At 36.3% G+C, this 13,620-nt stretch overlaps 1 protein-coding gene across 4 annotated transcripts in view; it reads left to right on the forward strand.

Annotated features, from left to right (window-relative positions):
* SECISBP2L (SECIS binding protein 2 like) overlaps nt 1–13,620 on the forward strand; it is a 30,754-nt gene extending 17,134 nt beyond the window's left edge. For all 4 annotated transcript variants that reach the window (XM_074879866.1, XM_074879867.1, XM_074879865.1 and 1 more), the window contains exons 9-18: nt 201–284; nt 1,363–1,530; nt 1,704–1,845; nt 3,486–3,655; nt 4,858–4,990; nt 5,960–6,122; nt 6,813–7,033; nt 7,674–7,828; nt 8,291–8,510; nt 9,074–13,620. In XM_074879866.1, coding sequence (XP_074735967.1) covers nt 201–284; nt 1,363–1,530; nt 1,704–1,845; nt 3,486–3,655; nt 4,858–4,990; nt 5,960–6,122; nt 6,813–7,033; nt 7,674–7,828; nt 8,291–8,510; nt 9,074–9,747 — 2,130 coding nt within the window. In that variant the 3' untranslated portion in view covers nt 9,748–13,620. The remainder of the gene's footprint in view (nt 1–200; nt 285–1,362; nt 1,531–1,703; nt 1,846–3,485; nt 3,656–4,857; nt 4,991–5,959; nt 6,123–6,812; nt 7,034–7,673; nt 7,829–8,290; nt 8,511–9,073) is intronic.

The raw sequence follows: 13,620 nt of genomic DNA on the forward strand, positions 1-13,620 counted from the left end.
TTTTTTAAAAAAGGTTATTCAGATACAGAAATGCTTTGTTAATTTTTCTTAACTTTCTATTTGTGTCACTTTTAAGCACTTCTGGCTTATTTTGGGACTTCAGGATTAAATTCATTCTTCTAGTTTCAGCCATTTCAGTTGATGCTTTTCATGTGCCTTTTGGTTCCATTGTCTTCATTCTTAATCTGTGTGTTGTTTAGGATGAAGATGAATTTCCAGAGCTAAATAGTGACAATGGCAGCAGCAAAAGTAGTAACATCCAGCAAAAGATTTCACCCAAAGTAGTATGTAATTACTTTGTTTTACAATGCATTTTTAAGTTAAGTTTTTTAAGACTACTTGATTTGTGTATTTTTTTAATGAATCTCTGCTACAATACTTATAATGTGGTAATGATGATGGTCTAAGTGTATTTGCATTACCAGTTTTGGATGCTGAAGAAATGCCAATTAAGTTGTGCAGAGAACCCATCTTTACAAAAAGACCGGTTTTTGTCTGCAAAGGAGATTAACAAGTGAAACTAAGATATATATGATAGACACTTAAAGTCAGAGAATATCCCAAGGTGCAAGGGACACATAAGGATCACTGAGTCCAACTCCCAGTTTTTCCATCATCACTGATGGCTTCTCATGAGTGTTGTGCTTTTTTGAAGTTGCATGCTAAATTTTGGATGAACAGTAGATACAACAGGAATTTTTTTGAGATTAAAATTAGTTTTGAGGATTATCAAGCTTTCTTTGTCTTAATATGTAAATTACATCCTTGTTATCCTTTCTGACTCAAAGGGCTTGCATTCATACTGATGCTTTGATGCAGGCTTTTTTTAAAATTGTTAAATCTGCAATTATGTAGCAATGGTGTTGATTTTTCAAAATAACTATAGTTTGTGTAGTTTATTCTGAAATGAAAATAAACTAAACTATCTCCTTTAAGGCTGTAGAAACAGTTGTTGGAAAGATGCTCTTTTTAATACCTGATCTACTTAAATATTTATTTTGTCGCAGAACCATACATACAGGCTACTAAATCTATTTGGCTGTTTTCCAGGAAAGTAAAATTCTACATGAAGTCTTTGCAGGGAGGAGAAAAAAAACACTCCCTTATTTAGCAATCAGGCTAGAAAACCTTCTGAAGGCATAACTGGAGATAAATGTAATAGTTTTGCCATACAAAAAGGAAATATATATATATAAGTTTCTAGTTTTATTACCTTACTGTGTCATCTAGCTGTACTTAATTGGGATGTCATACTGCTGACCAAAGCAGTGGTTCATTTGGTTTCTGGAGTGCCATGTTTTCCTGTGGTCTTGAGAGAAAGGTCTTTAATTGTGGTTTTTTTCATTTTGTTTAAAATCCTAGTTGGATGACTTGCCAGAGAATTCTCCAATCAATATAGTCCAAACTCCAATCCCCATTACAACCTCTGTACCAAAGCGTGCAAAAAGTCAGAAGAAGAAGGCCTTGGCAGCAGCACTTGCAACAGCTCAAGAGTATTCAGAGATAAGCATGGAACAGAAAAAACTTCAAGTGTGTAGTGCTACATGCCCTCACCCCACCCCACCCCCCCCCTCAGTTGGTAAAGAGGAGTATCAGTTAGCTGTTGCTCATCTTTATTCTGTAATAGTAAAACCCTCCTTGTAAAGAATGTTTTGCAGGCACTATTTCTTTATATTTATCAGCATGTGATGTTCATGTTGTAGGAGGCTTTATCAAAAGCGGCTGGAAAGAAGAGCAAGACCCCTGTTCAGTTAGATTTGGGTGACATGTTAGCAGCTCTTGAAAAACAGCAGCAAGCCATGAAAGCTCGTCAGATCACCAACACCAGGCCCCTCTCATACACTGGTATTTCTAGTCTGCTTGACTGTTGCTGAATGCATTTTGTGACAATATAAATGGGATTGATTTGAGCATCTTAAATATGTTTTTTTCCCTGTCAAGCTTTAGTTTTTTTAATACAAACATAATAAAAACCTGGGAAGACTTTCTTAATCCATTTCTCAAAAAATTCACCTGTGTTGCCTGCCTCTGAGCTGCAGTATGCAATGGTGAAAGTCTGTGTAGAACTGAGGACAAACTTCTCACAAAAGATCTACTATTCAAAACTCAGGATTCATGTCTTGAGAGTAATTTAGTGCTGAAATTAGTATGTTTGTCTTGACCCAATACATTTCTTTTCACGTCTACTACAGAGATGACAGAATTCTCTGTGAAAGCAGCTTAGAGAGGATGCCTGTGACTATGATACAGAGGGATACCTCTCCAGGATATTCGTCCCACCTCTACTGGTTATAGTTTAGGGCCTCCTGACCCAAAACTTTCTCAAATTAAACTTGTTTCTTAAACTATCCATCGTTTCTATCACATGTTTTTACTGTCCATAAGGTCCAATGGCAGTGAATTACAACCTTACTACATGCTGTGTGGAGAAAGCTCCTTCCTTCTATTGGGATGGGGTTGGGAGATTTTGTACCCCACTCATAATTTCGTTAGCTTTCATAGCCTTTGTATTACAAAGACTGAGCAACCATTCCCTGTTCTCCTTCTCTATGATTCTTAGAGGTATGTCATCTCTTTTCTAGTCCGAAGAGTCCTAGGCTATTTAGTTATTCCACTGTGGAAGTGTGTCTTTCCCAGTAATCCGTATTGCTTTCTCTGTACCTTCTTGTAGTTCTGTTGTATCTCTTTGGAAATAAGGAAGATCAGACATGCACAGAATATTGTTATAGTTCATCATGAATGTATGCAATGGCTTAATTATGCTTTTTTTGTCCTCTATTTCTTTATCAACACTTAAACTAGCTTTTTTAGTGCTTGCTGCTAATACAGAATTTATGCTTTTGTAGTTATCTGTTATAACCCATGAATCTCATTCCTGAGCAGTAGTATGTAACCTAGAGTCCACCGTTATGCACATAGTTACCATTTTCCTTCTTGTGTGTTGCTTCATTTACCCACCTTGAGTTTCAGCTATGTTCAAACATTAATTAAAGTTGGTGAGGTTATATCAAACAAAGCTCAGCAAAGAACAGTTGGCATTTCCATTGGAGACCACATTCGTTTTATTTTTTCTTGCAGAAGATAACTTAACTACATGCTGCACTCTCTCATCCGTTTTGTCCTGTCAATTAATCAAGTCTCTGACAACTGAAAAATCAATGTTTGGATAAATATTTGCAACTTATCTTACTATTATCATTTTACTAGTAAAGCTACATGTAGTCATTTGAGAGAGATCCCTTACCAGTATTAAAGTAATTCCTTTCCTGGAATCCATAGCTTCCTAAAATATGAGGCTAAGTTGAAGAAAGCTTAAAACCATCTGGAAGCAACAATATCTGATGACGTAATTTTCCTGTCATTATGAGCTGCTTTTTTCCAAGGAAGGAAAATGTACTTTGAGAGTTCATCAGTGGAAATTCTGAAAACAGTGTTGAAATAAAGCTGACATGTCTTGGTGAAACTAATACCTTTCTTGTATTTAGTTGGCAGTGCTGCTCCCTTTCATACCAAAGAATCTGCCAACAGAAAGTCCTTAACAAAGGGACAGCCGTCTATGGGTTGCCTTAATCCTTTGGATTCAACTGCCCCAAAAGTGAAAAGAGGAAAAGAAAGAGAGATTGCAAAACTGAAACGCCCTACAGCACTTAAAAAGGTAAACATGTCAACCCTGGAGTGTTGTGACCCACACTCATACTTCAAAAATAAAACCTGACGTTTTCTTACTTGAGGACTAGTGACCATGAGCTTCTGCCTCTAGTTCGTGTTACACTGATGTCCTGTCCTTTGGATCTAGGCATGTAACATAACTTTTATACCCCCATAATTAGTTGAAGGTGATACAGATCTAGCTCAATACGGATTGCAAGGATTTTTTTAAACTACAAGCACTAAGATATGTGGGAAAGCTTGCATAGTTTTTCCATGTTGTGGAGTCCTAGTTTGTAGTGCAGTCTAGTATGCTAACCTTAAATTTTCCTACTATTTTTTTTTAGAGGTGGGTATAGAACTTGAAGTAAACCCATGATTTTTAACTGAGTAAATTTAGAAGTAATTGGTTGTATATATCTATATACATGCACACATAAAGTAGGTATGTACACAGAGAATACTGTATGTATAGAAATTGGGAGGTAAAATACCAAAAAACTAGCCCTAAAAAAGAAAGTGTGAAAGCTTTTCACACTTTTTAAAAGCCTGTACTCAGGCACCACATTTCTTGACAAGATCACTTTGATATGGGCAGTTAAAATCTGGTAAAGCTGTGTTTGTACAAAGGTTGGTTTTGGTTAAGTTGCTTCCCCCCTGCCCCCAGCAATCTTTTTTTCTGTCTTATCTATGATCTATCTGAGTTAAGAGAAATTCACAGCTACCTGTTCAGAAAAGTTTTCTAAATTCCTTGTTGTCAATGCCTTTGTTCATATTTATCATAGTAATACCAATATATCCATGACCACTTACCTTTGCACTTTCTTTTATAAAAAGGATTATACCTGTTGTGGTGCTTCAGAGATGACTAGTATTCTTGCATAAGGTGTTGGGTTTTTTTTTTTTTCCAGGGGTGGGGATGAGGAATTGTTAATGTGTTATGTATCAAGTTGTGAAAGTACTTAATACTTAAATTGTTGAAAGCACTATTTATGTAGAAGTATGAGAGTATTGAGTATACCATTGGTAAAATGCTGGAATGAAATCTTTGTAATCAGAGGAAGCTGAAATGATTTCAGGGTTTTCTGTACTGGCATGTGAGTAGAAAGGTTCAAAACAACTTGGTTTATTTTGTGTTCAGTCAAATGGACATTTTTCTTTACAGGTATCTAACTTTCAGATGCTGATAGCTATTGGTTTTGTTCTTAGATTATTTTGAAAGAGAGAGAAGAGAAGAAAGGCCGTTTAACAGCTGACCATAGCCTTCTGGGATCTGATGAACAGAAAGAGGTTCATATAAACTTGACTGCTGATCAGTCTCAGGAGCTGGCCTCTCAAGAAGGTTGGTCTCTATCTTGCTAGTCCCTCTTCCCCCCCCAAGTTGTACTATCTGCTTGTTTTAATATTTTGTCTTTTTATGCAACACAATATATTGATATCTTTAACAGTTTTTAACATTATAAAATACTAGAAAATGTAACCCTCCTCTTCTAAAAAGGTTTTGTCTGTCCCTCAGTTGTAGAAAGCTCAGACAGTGTGGGTTTTAAGTATGTAATCTCCATACAGCCCTTCAATTAATTTCTCTTGAGTGAATGTTCCCAACACATGTCAGAGTTGATAGCATTTTTGATAAGCGGACGAAATGTGACATATTGTCAACCATGCCATGTTGATCACAGTGCTTTTTAACGATGAGCATACTAAAAGTTTTCCAGATATAGAAGTTGCAAACTGTAAATAAGGTTTTCCAGTTTGTTGAACACTCTTGTCAATCAGCTGCAATGTCAGGACTGTCAATTTGCAGCAACAGCTCTGAGCAATTGGGGAGCTCCAAAGAATTCAATGTTGATGTGTGGGTGGGGGGAGGGGGTGGAGGAGGTGTCCATCAAGATTCCAGATGTACTGCTTCAGAACCTTTCTTCTGAATGACCTGACTGAAGATAAAGTGTGAAAACTTTAAATATTCTAGGAATAAGTTAGTTAAATATTATGTATAAAAAATAGTCAAGAATTATTGAAAGAAGTTGTAGCATTTAGGCAGGTTTTCTGTTCTATCTATTTTCCAAACTAAGCTCTAGATTTTTTTTAAATGAATATTCAAATATTGCTTATTTACCCAATCCATGCTGAGTGTTGGGTATGTGCTTGTTTTGTTCTGCCCCCTCTCAACTACCCCTCCAGGGAAGAATACTGGTTAGTGTTTTCAGAATGTAATTTGGAAAAAGCAAGGGAGTGATACATAAGAAGTGTGATGGTGTTTCTTTTATGTTAATGTCTTTGAATTTTATCATGTTTCAAAACTGTCTTTCAGAAACTGGACTAAGTATGCCTAGTGATACTTCACTTTCGCCAGCAAGTCAGAATTCTCCATACTGCATGACCCCAGTGTCGCAGGGGTCACCTGCTAGTTCTGGAATAGGCAGTCCAATGGCATCTTCTGCAATAACCAAAATTCACAGCAAGAGATTCAGAGAGTAAGAGTTTTTCAATATTAATATAAGTTCCAGGCTTGCACTTCAGTCACTGTCATCTTTTAAGTGTGGATAGGTTTAGTAGGCTTAGGAGGAGCTTAGTGAACATAAGCTATCCTTTCATCAATAGAATTTTCTGCAAGTGTTTTTTTTGTCTGCCATAGATGGATTGCTCTGTGTGTGTGTATATATATGTACACACATGCACTTTAGACTTTCTTTGGTTGCTGCAACAAACAAGCTAGGTGGAAATATTCTGTAAAAAAACATTTTTAAAGGAGGGCATGTATACTTTGGATGGGAGAGGAAGGAATACTTACGAACGCTGAAAATACTGTAATAGTCTTATTACATTAGTGCTTTTTTTATTAAAGTATCTGTATGGAGTACCAAATTAAGGAAAAGAAAAGTTGCTTGTGGCACTTAGTGGAGTATTTATTTGTATTTTTTAATATTCTTCTTGACTGACTTCTTGACGTAAGGGATGTTACTGGAAACAAAAATGTTCTCAAGATGTATTTTAAAGTTATAGTATACAGTCTGATTTCTAAATCCTTTTAATAACTAAGAGTTTTTAATAAAAGCTTTACTAACTGTTCTGAGGAAGTAAAGTTATTTGGTAAAAGAAAAGGCTCACTGAAATAGTATTGATTATGTACTATGCTAATATTTTATGTTTTTTTGAATTGACAGATACTGTAATCAAGTTCTAAGTAAAGAAATAGATGAGTGTGTGACACTTCTATTGCAAGAGCTTGTCAGCTTCCAGGAACGGATTTATCAAAAGGATCCCATGAGAGCTAAAGCAAGGAGAAGACTTGTTATGGGGTTGCGTGAGGTTACTAAGCATATGAAATTAAACAAGATCAAGTGTGTAATCATATCTCCCAACTGCGAAAAAATCCAGTCAAAAGGTATAAATGATAAAACAAGTGGTGCACTTAACTGTTTGCAGTTTTCTTGTGCTGATTAGCAAGATTAGAAGCATTTTTTTAGTTACTATGCATGACGTAACACTTCCAGGATCAGTTGTGTAATTCACTCCACATTTCATTCTCTTTTACTCCATTCTGGAAGAAACTTGTTCACAAGGGTCGAAAAGCTTAAAGAAGAATAGATTTTATAATGCATGTGATAGACTTAAGTTTTATTTCATTCAGTCTGATACACCCAGAGTCTTGAGCCCTGGGTGCCCTTAAGGAGGCTTCCTTAAGAGGAATGTGAATTGGTTAGTTAACCAACCCAATGCATTTTGCCATAAGCAGAAATATGAACAGAGGCTTCCTGACATGTGAGAAGAGCTTTGCTCAAGAAAAGAGCTGTGAAAAATTCTGGTTGTGTGCAGGACTGACAGAGAATACAGAATATCGCCTTGATCTATACTCGCTCGCTATACTTGAAACGTATAGCTTGTTATCCTTTAGGACATAGTAGCTGGTGATTGTGTGTATTGAAGTTTTACTGACTAACTACAATTATAGTGGGATAGAGTTGTGTCATGCCACACTATGACTTTAACTGACCAGATGTCTATTTAAAATTGCTTTCTTCAAGGTGGACTAGATGAGGCTCTATATAACGTAATAGCCATGGCACGGGAACAAGAAATTCCTTTTGTCTTTGCTCTTGGCCGTAAAGCTCTTGGCCGTTGTGTGAACAAGCTGGTTCCTGTTAGTGTAGTGGGTATCTTCAACTACTCAGGTGCTGAGGTGAGTAATTCCATTCACATAAATGGCTGGAGTAACCAATTATGTTCCTTGTAGGTAAGAACTGATTTGGCACGGAGAGCACACCGAACTCATACGCCTTTGATAATGACCCTGGCTTGATCTGTACTACGGTGTGGTTTTCTTTTAATTCAGTATTTACAGAACTGAGAAACTGTGTTGAAACATTTTGGTTGCAACATCTCTGTAGCTTTCAGATAGACTTAAATGCCATCTTAAATTCTCTGGAAGGCTTAAGACTCTAAGAAAAACAGTATCTTTAAGTACATGTCCTCAAAGTTGCATAAACATGAAGTGATGTTCTTTAATACAGAGAGGAACTAATTTTTAGTTGAAGTAAAGGTTAAGGCTCACTGTGTGGTATACCTTTGACTAAAAGGAATAGTTTAAAGTGGAAATTATTAGTAAGAACTACTGATGATAAAAACTTGTCTTCATACTTAGGACCTATTTAACAAGCTGGTATCACTGACTGAAGAGGCCAGAAAAGCATACAGAGATATGGTTGCTGCAATGGAACAGGAACAGGCAGAAGAAGCCTTGAAGAATGTAAAGAAGACCCCCCATCATATGGGTCATTCTCGTAACCCCTCTGCAGCAAGTGCTATCTCATTCTGTAGTGTTATTTCTGAACCCATATCTGAAGTGAATGAGAAAGAATATGGTAAGTGTGTTAAAACGTACTTTTGTAACTAGAAGCTGGAATTTTCCAAATGCTCCTTATTGCAAAATGTAGCTAAAAAGACAGTATTTCTTCATAATTTACAGTAATCTACAGTTTTCAGGGATAAGAGAAAATTGGTTAGTCTTCAGGTAGTTTTGTAAGTAATCTTTTTCCCTGAACTATATTGAAAATAATTTTAAATTCTAATCCTCAGAAGTGTTACAGTTACCTAACATCAGTGGAGGTGGCTTCTCCAGTTTTATCGAACTGGTACCAAACACAATTGATTATATGATTGAGGAAGAACTAATGATAGAGGGTAGGAATTAAATTATTGCGGTCTCTGAAGATAGGACAGGTAGCTTAAATTTTGAAACTTGAGATGGCAATGATTCTAGTGTGAGCAGAACATGAATTTATTTACCCAGTTGCTTAAGCCCAGATGACAGACAGGGTAAAATTAGCTCCTGTTGCTATTTAAACAATTCTGGGCTGTTCAGGAGAAGTATCTTTATATAGAAAGAATTAACGTTTCCTACTTAAACTTCTTTTGAAACTTGTAGAAACAAACTGGAGAAATATGGTGGAAACATCTGATGGGTTAGAAACCTCTGAAAATGAGAGAGAATCCTCATGTAAGACTGCGGTACCAGAGAAAGCTGGTAATGGTCAAATTGAAAAAGCCACTCTTAATAAACAACCACCTCTGGCTACAACTGGCACTACCTCAGCAACAAATCCTGGAAAATCCACACCAGGTGACAAAGATGAGGTGAAACCAGATGACAATCTGGAATGGGCCTCACAGCAGAGTACAGAAACAGGATCACTGGATGGCAGCTGCCGAGATCTTTTGAATTCCTCCATGACCAGTACCACCAGTACTCTTGTACCAGGAATGCTAGAAGAGGAGGAGGAGGAAGAGGAAGATGATGATGAGGATTATGCCCATGAACCAATTTCTGTAGAGGTTCAGCTTAATAGCAGAATTGAATCTTGGGTTTCAGAGACCCAGAGAACTATGGAAACTCTTCAGCTTGGGAAGACCCTTAGTGGTGCCGAAGAAGAAAATGCAGAACAAAGTGAAGAGGAAGAAGTAGAGACTTCTGAGCAGGCTGATCCGGTTACTGATGGTGAGGAATGGACAAATGATAAGCACGCAAGTAACACTCAACATAAACCTACCATCTGCAGTTCTTTGAATAAAGAACACACAGATTCCATCTATATGCCGTAAAAATAAGCAGCAACTCAGGAACTTTTTAGAAATTCTATTAAAACTAACTGTTGTAAAGGTTGCAGCCATGACTTCATATGCTTCATCTCAACATTTTGCACTGTTAAACATTTAATATGTGTATTTAATTCACAACGATATTTTTGTAGCTGTTACTTGTTTGATTTAAAAAACTAGCTTAGCTTTTAATCAGTATTTGTTTCCCAGAATAGAAACTGTGTGGAAAATTTGTCAGTAAGTACTCATTTGATCTTTTGTAAAAGGAAACATCTTGTAACTGACCAGTTTTAAGCAAAATTCTTTTAAGATGTGACTGACTAGCTCATTTTTCAAACAGATAACCTATATTAAATTACCAACGCTTTACATTGGTGTTATGCCAGGCACGTCAGTGTATTTGGTCGTGATTTTCTAGTTCTTTCTAGAAATAAAAGTAAAATTTTGGTTCTCTCTTTAAAGAAAAGCTAGAAAACCCCATTTGCAGTCTGAATGAAAAGTACATAGTAGAGAACTATATGCATGATCCTTATACTAAGATAGATGCAGCTTTTTCGTTGGTCTCGTGAAGGCATATTTAAAAAGCTGCTGATAGTTGAGGTGGTTACAATAAACTATAACAACTTTGATTCCAGAAAAACTTTAAACCAGAGGGATATAAGTGATATTTGGGGTTGGTTTTTTTTTTTTACAAGGTGGAAATACTGCATAAAAAAAAAGGAAAGAAAACAAATTCCCCATGCTCTTCACAGTTGCTCTCTGCCAAACCACACACAGTGAATCATTAACCATAATCCCTATCCAGGGCTTTTAGTAAACTGATGACTTCCTCTTTCTCCTGTCACTTACCTCAGGAATGCTGTTTTGCATATTGTAAGTGCATAACATTACAAAAAGCAAGAATAATCCTTTAACAGCAAGTGTGAATGACATGGTGGCTCAGTGTATCTACAAGTTCATCTGCATGCTTTGATTCTGGCCACCCTCCTGTTGAGTTGAGGATGTATCTTAACAATTCTCACTCAAAATGTGACCTCTTTTTGTCTGTCCTCAGTTGTAGCACCTTTAGGAGTTGACCTCTAGAGTAGAAAAGGAAGTAGTTATTCCAGGAAAGGAGGAAGTGCCCTATAGTATGGGGAGGTATTTCGGTGGTTCAGAGGTGAAAAACAAAAATATGTCCTGCTTGGAAACATACATCTTGCTAGAGAATTGTTTCGTGTTTTGTTCTGAATATTGATAGAAATCTATTAACTGATCATGAATTAATTTCAGATTGAAGATGGAGTATGTGTCTAAACACTGCATGTAAGGAGTCTGTTTTCCATCTTTGTCTTGTATTGGCAAGGGATGTACTGAAACTGCCAGCAGCAGGAGCTTCACTACAGGAGTAGCCAAAGAATAACTCACGTGAATAACACTTTTATAGCAAACGTATGTTTCTTTTAATTCCACTTAATTTTCCTTGATCACTTATATCAAAATGCATAAAAATCCTCTGGGTAGGCTGAAAACCACGAGAAATGAATAGCTTAGTTGGGTATTTAGTCCACACTTATTGATATGGGACCAACGCTTATAGTACTAGTGATGCTGGCATTTTAAGTTGCACTGGGAAAATACGACTCCAGGTTTAGAAATCATCTACCCCTGGGTGTTTTTTGGATGCTAAATGAGAATAATAGAAACTGTGTGTACCATGTAAATAATGCTTTGATAGGTATAGGCATAGCAAATGCTGTGTAGATAAGCAGTATAGAGAGAGCTGCTAGGACAACTGGCTGTTCTGTCACGTTCTTAGTTCCTTAATGTAATCTTCCTAGGTATTAGAACAGGCATTTTATAGGAAAACAAAGACTAAGGAATGATGCCTCCTGAATGTTAAACCTTTTACTGTATGTATGTTTTGAAAGAGTTTTTGCTTTAGGAAATGATAAGTGTTTGAACTGCTGACAAGCAAAACTTGCCCTTGGATGTGTAAGCACATGTCTCGACGCCAGCTGAGATCAGTGTATACACTGAGGGCAAAACTTCACCAGAACATCAAAAAACAAAGGTGTTTGTAATTTTTCCTTTTGCTTTTTCAGTGCCAGTGATTCAAATAACTTTTGATCTTGAAGTATTAACATCAAAAGCGCATCTTTTTTATATGTCTTTTCTGAACTTGGACTGTCATTTTAAAGTTTTCTGACATTTATATCAAAGAAGTCTTGTACTATTCAGCCCACTATTTAACTGCAATTTTGCTACAGGTTTAATAGAGTTCTTGAAGGTGATATAGCACTTCTAATATCTCTCAATTTGCCAGCAAATAAGGAACTAGTCTCTTTTTAACATGTGGCAGATCACCCTTAGAGGGGCAAACTGAAACTGAGTAAATGAAACTGGTTTTAGTGCTTCCTTTTTGATAAGCTGGGAATGAGCAATAACTGTGAGAATGAAATTGCAATTCCTTTGGGAGTGATCCATTTGCATCTAAATTAGGGAAGTTCCTTGCCACTTGAAGCACTTGAGGAGAGTATCTCACTGTGGTAATTTTGATTGTTATCACCAGAATTTAAAAAGAAAGCATACAAATGTTTTACAATACCATGATTTTTTTAAAAAGTAGCTGAATTTCTATTTCGGTATAGAAGTATGCAGTTTATTATACAGGTTGTTACTGTCCCCAAGAAAAGATGTTTCTGTAGTTATAGGTGTATAGATATTTTTGTTGTGAAAATAATTATTCGGAAAACAAATCTACTTTTCTTAAGACATTCTTTATAGAAATGATTTCACCGCTTAATTTATCTGGTAAAATAAAAAACAATGTTATCTGTGGTAGGGGTAGGGATCTTTAAAACTGATAGAGGTGGCTATGTATACAACCTATTTATATAAATACTTTAAGTATCTCTGTCAATAATAAAATATGGATTACAAATCTGTAAAAGGGAAAAATTCTGAAGAACTTTTGTCCTTAACTGGACCATGTAACAATGCCTGGGTAAGGTTAAGGACCTGATCCTGCTAACACACGCTTAAGAGCATTAGTTCCACTGGCTTCAGTCAGTGGCCTGTTTATCTGCTTAAGTTGTGTGCAGGTATCTGTGGGATGGTAGCTAAACAGTGACAGAGGGTATTGACCTGTGTTTTAAACATTCGTTATAGAAGATGTTCAGTAATGCACTTGTTGGTGTTCTGGTAAAGATAAGAGGTGTCTTTATGCTCATTTGGGTGGGTGGGAGCTTACACAATGTGATTCTGTCCAGTTCTTTAACACAAGCTTAAATTTTAATAATGTTACTTTACATATGTAAAAAAGTATTATTGTTTGAAAAGCTGCTGTTTGCTGAAACTGTCATCAAGTATTTCCTGTGAAGTTGTGCCAACTAATGAAGCTATTGAGTTGATTTCAATGTTAGCCATTTAAAAATTAGACATGACGATTTGTTAACGAAACAAAAACCAGCAGAACCAAGCCATAGAAACAAGTAACGTGGGGTTTCTACCCACCCTGCCACACACAAGGAAATGTGAGAATGTCTAACTTGAAACTTCCTTGCCAGTTAATGGTAACACTGAAAGTAGAAACCCTGTTGGCACAGCCCACCTTCCACGTGTTCATGAATAGTTCATATATTTCTTTTAAATAGATTCTAATAAGGAACGCTGTTTAATCGTTGATGTCTTAAAATTTATAGTAATATTTAGGTTAAAGCAGTAGAAAAATCATTATGAAATACAATATGAAGGGTTTTGTTCCATTTCTTTTTTGCTGTATGAAGGATAATTGTTCTGTCTACCGTACTTTCTGGAGTAATAACAGCTTTTTTGCACTATGTAAATACTAGTGGGGATTCTTCCATAACTAATAAAAATGATTGTAGAAAGTTA

Source organism: Strix uralensis, chromosome 11, assembly GCF_047716275.1.
Source record: "Strix uralensis isolate ZFMK-TIS-50842 chromosome 11, bStrUra1, whole genome shotgun sequence".
Taxonomy (NCBI): Eukaryota; Metazoa; Chordata; class Aves; order Strigiformes; family Strigidae; genus Strix; species Strix uralensis.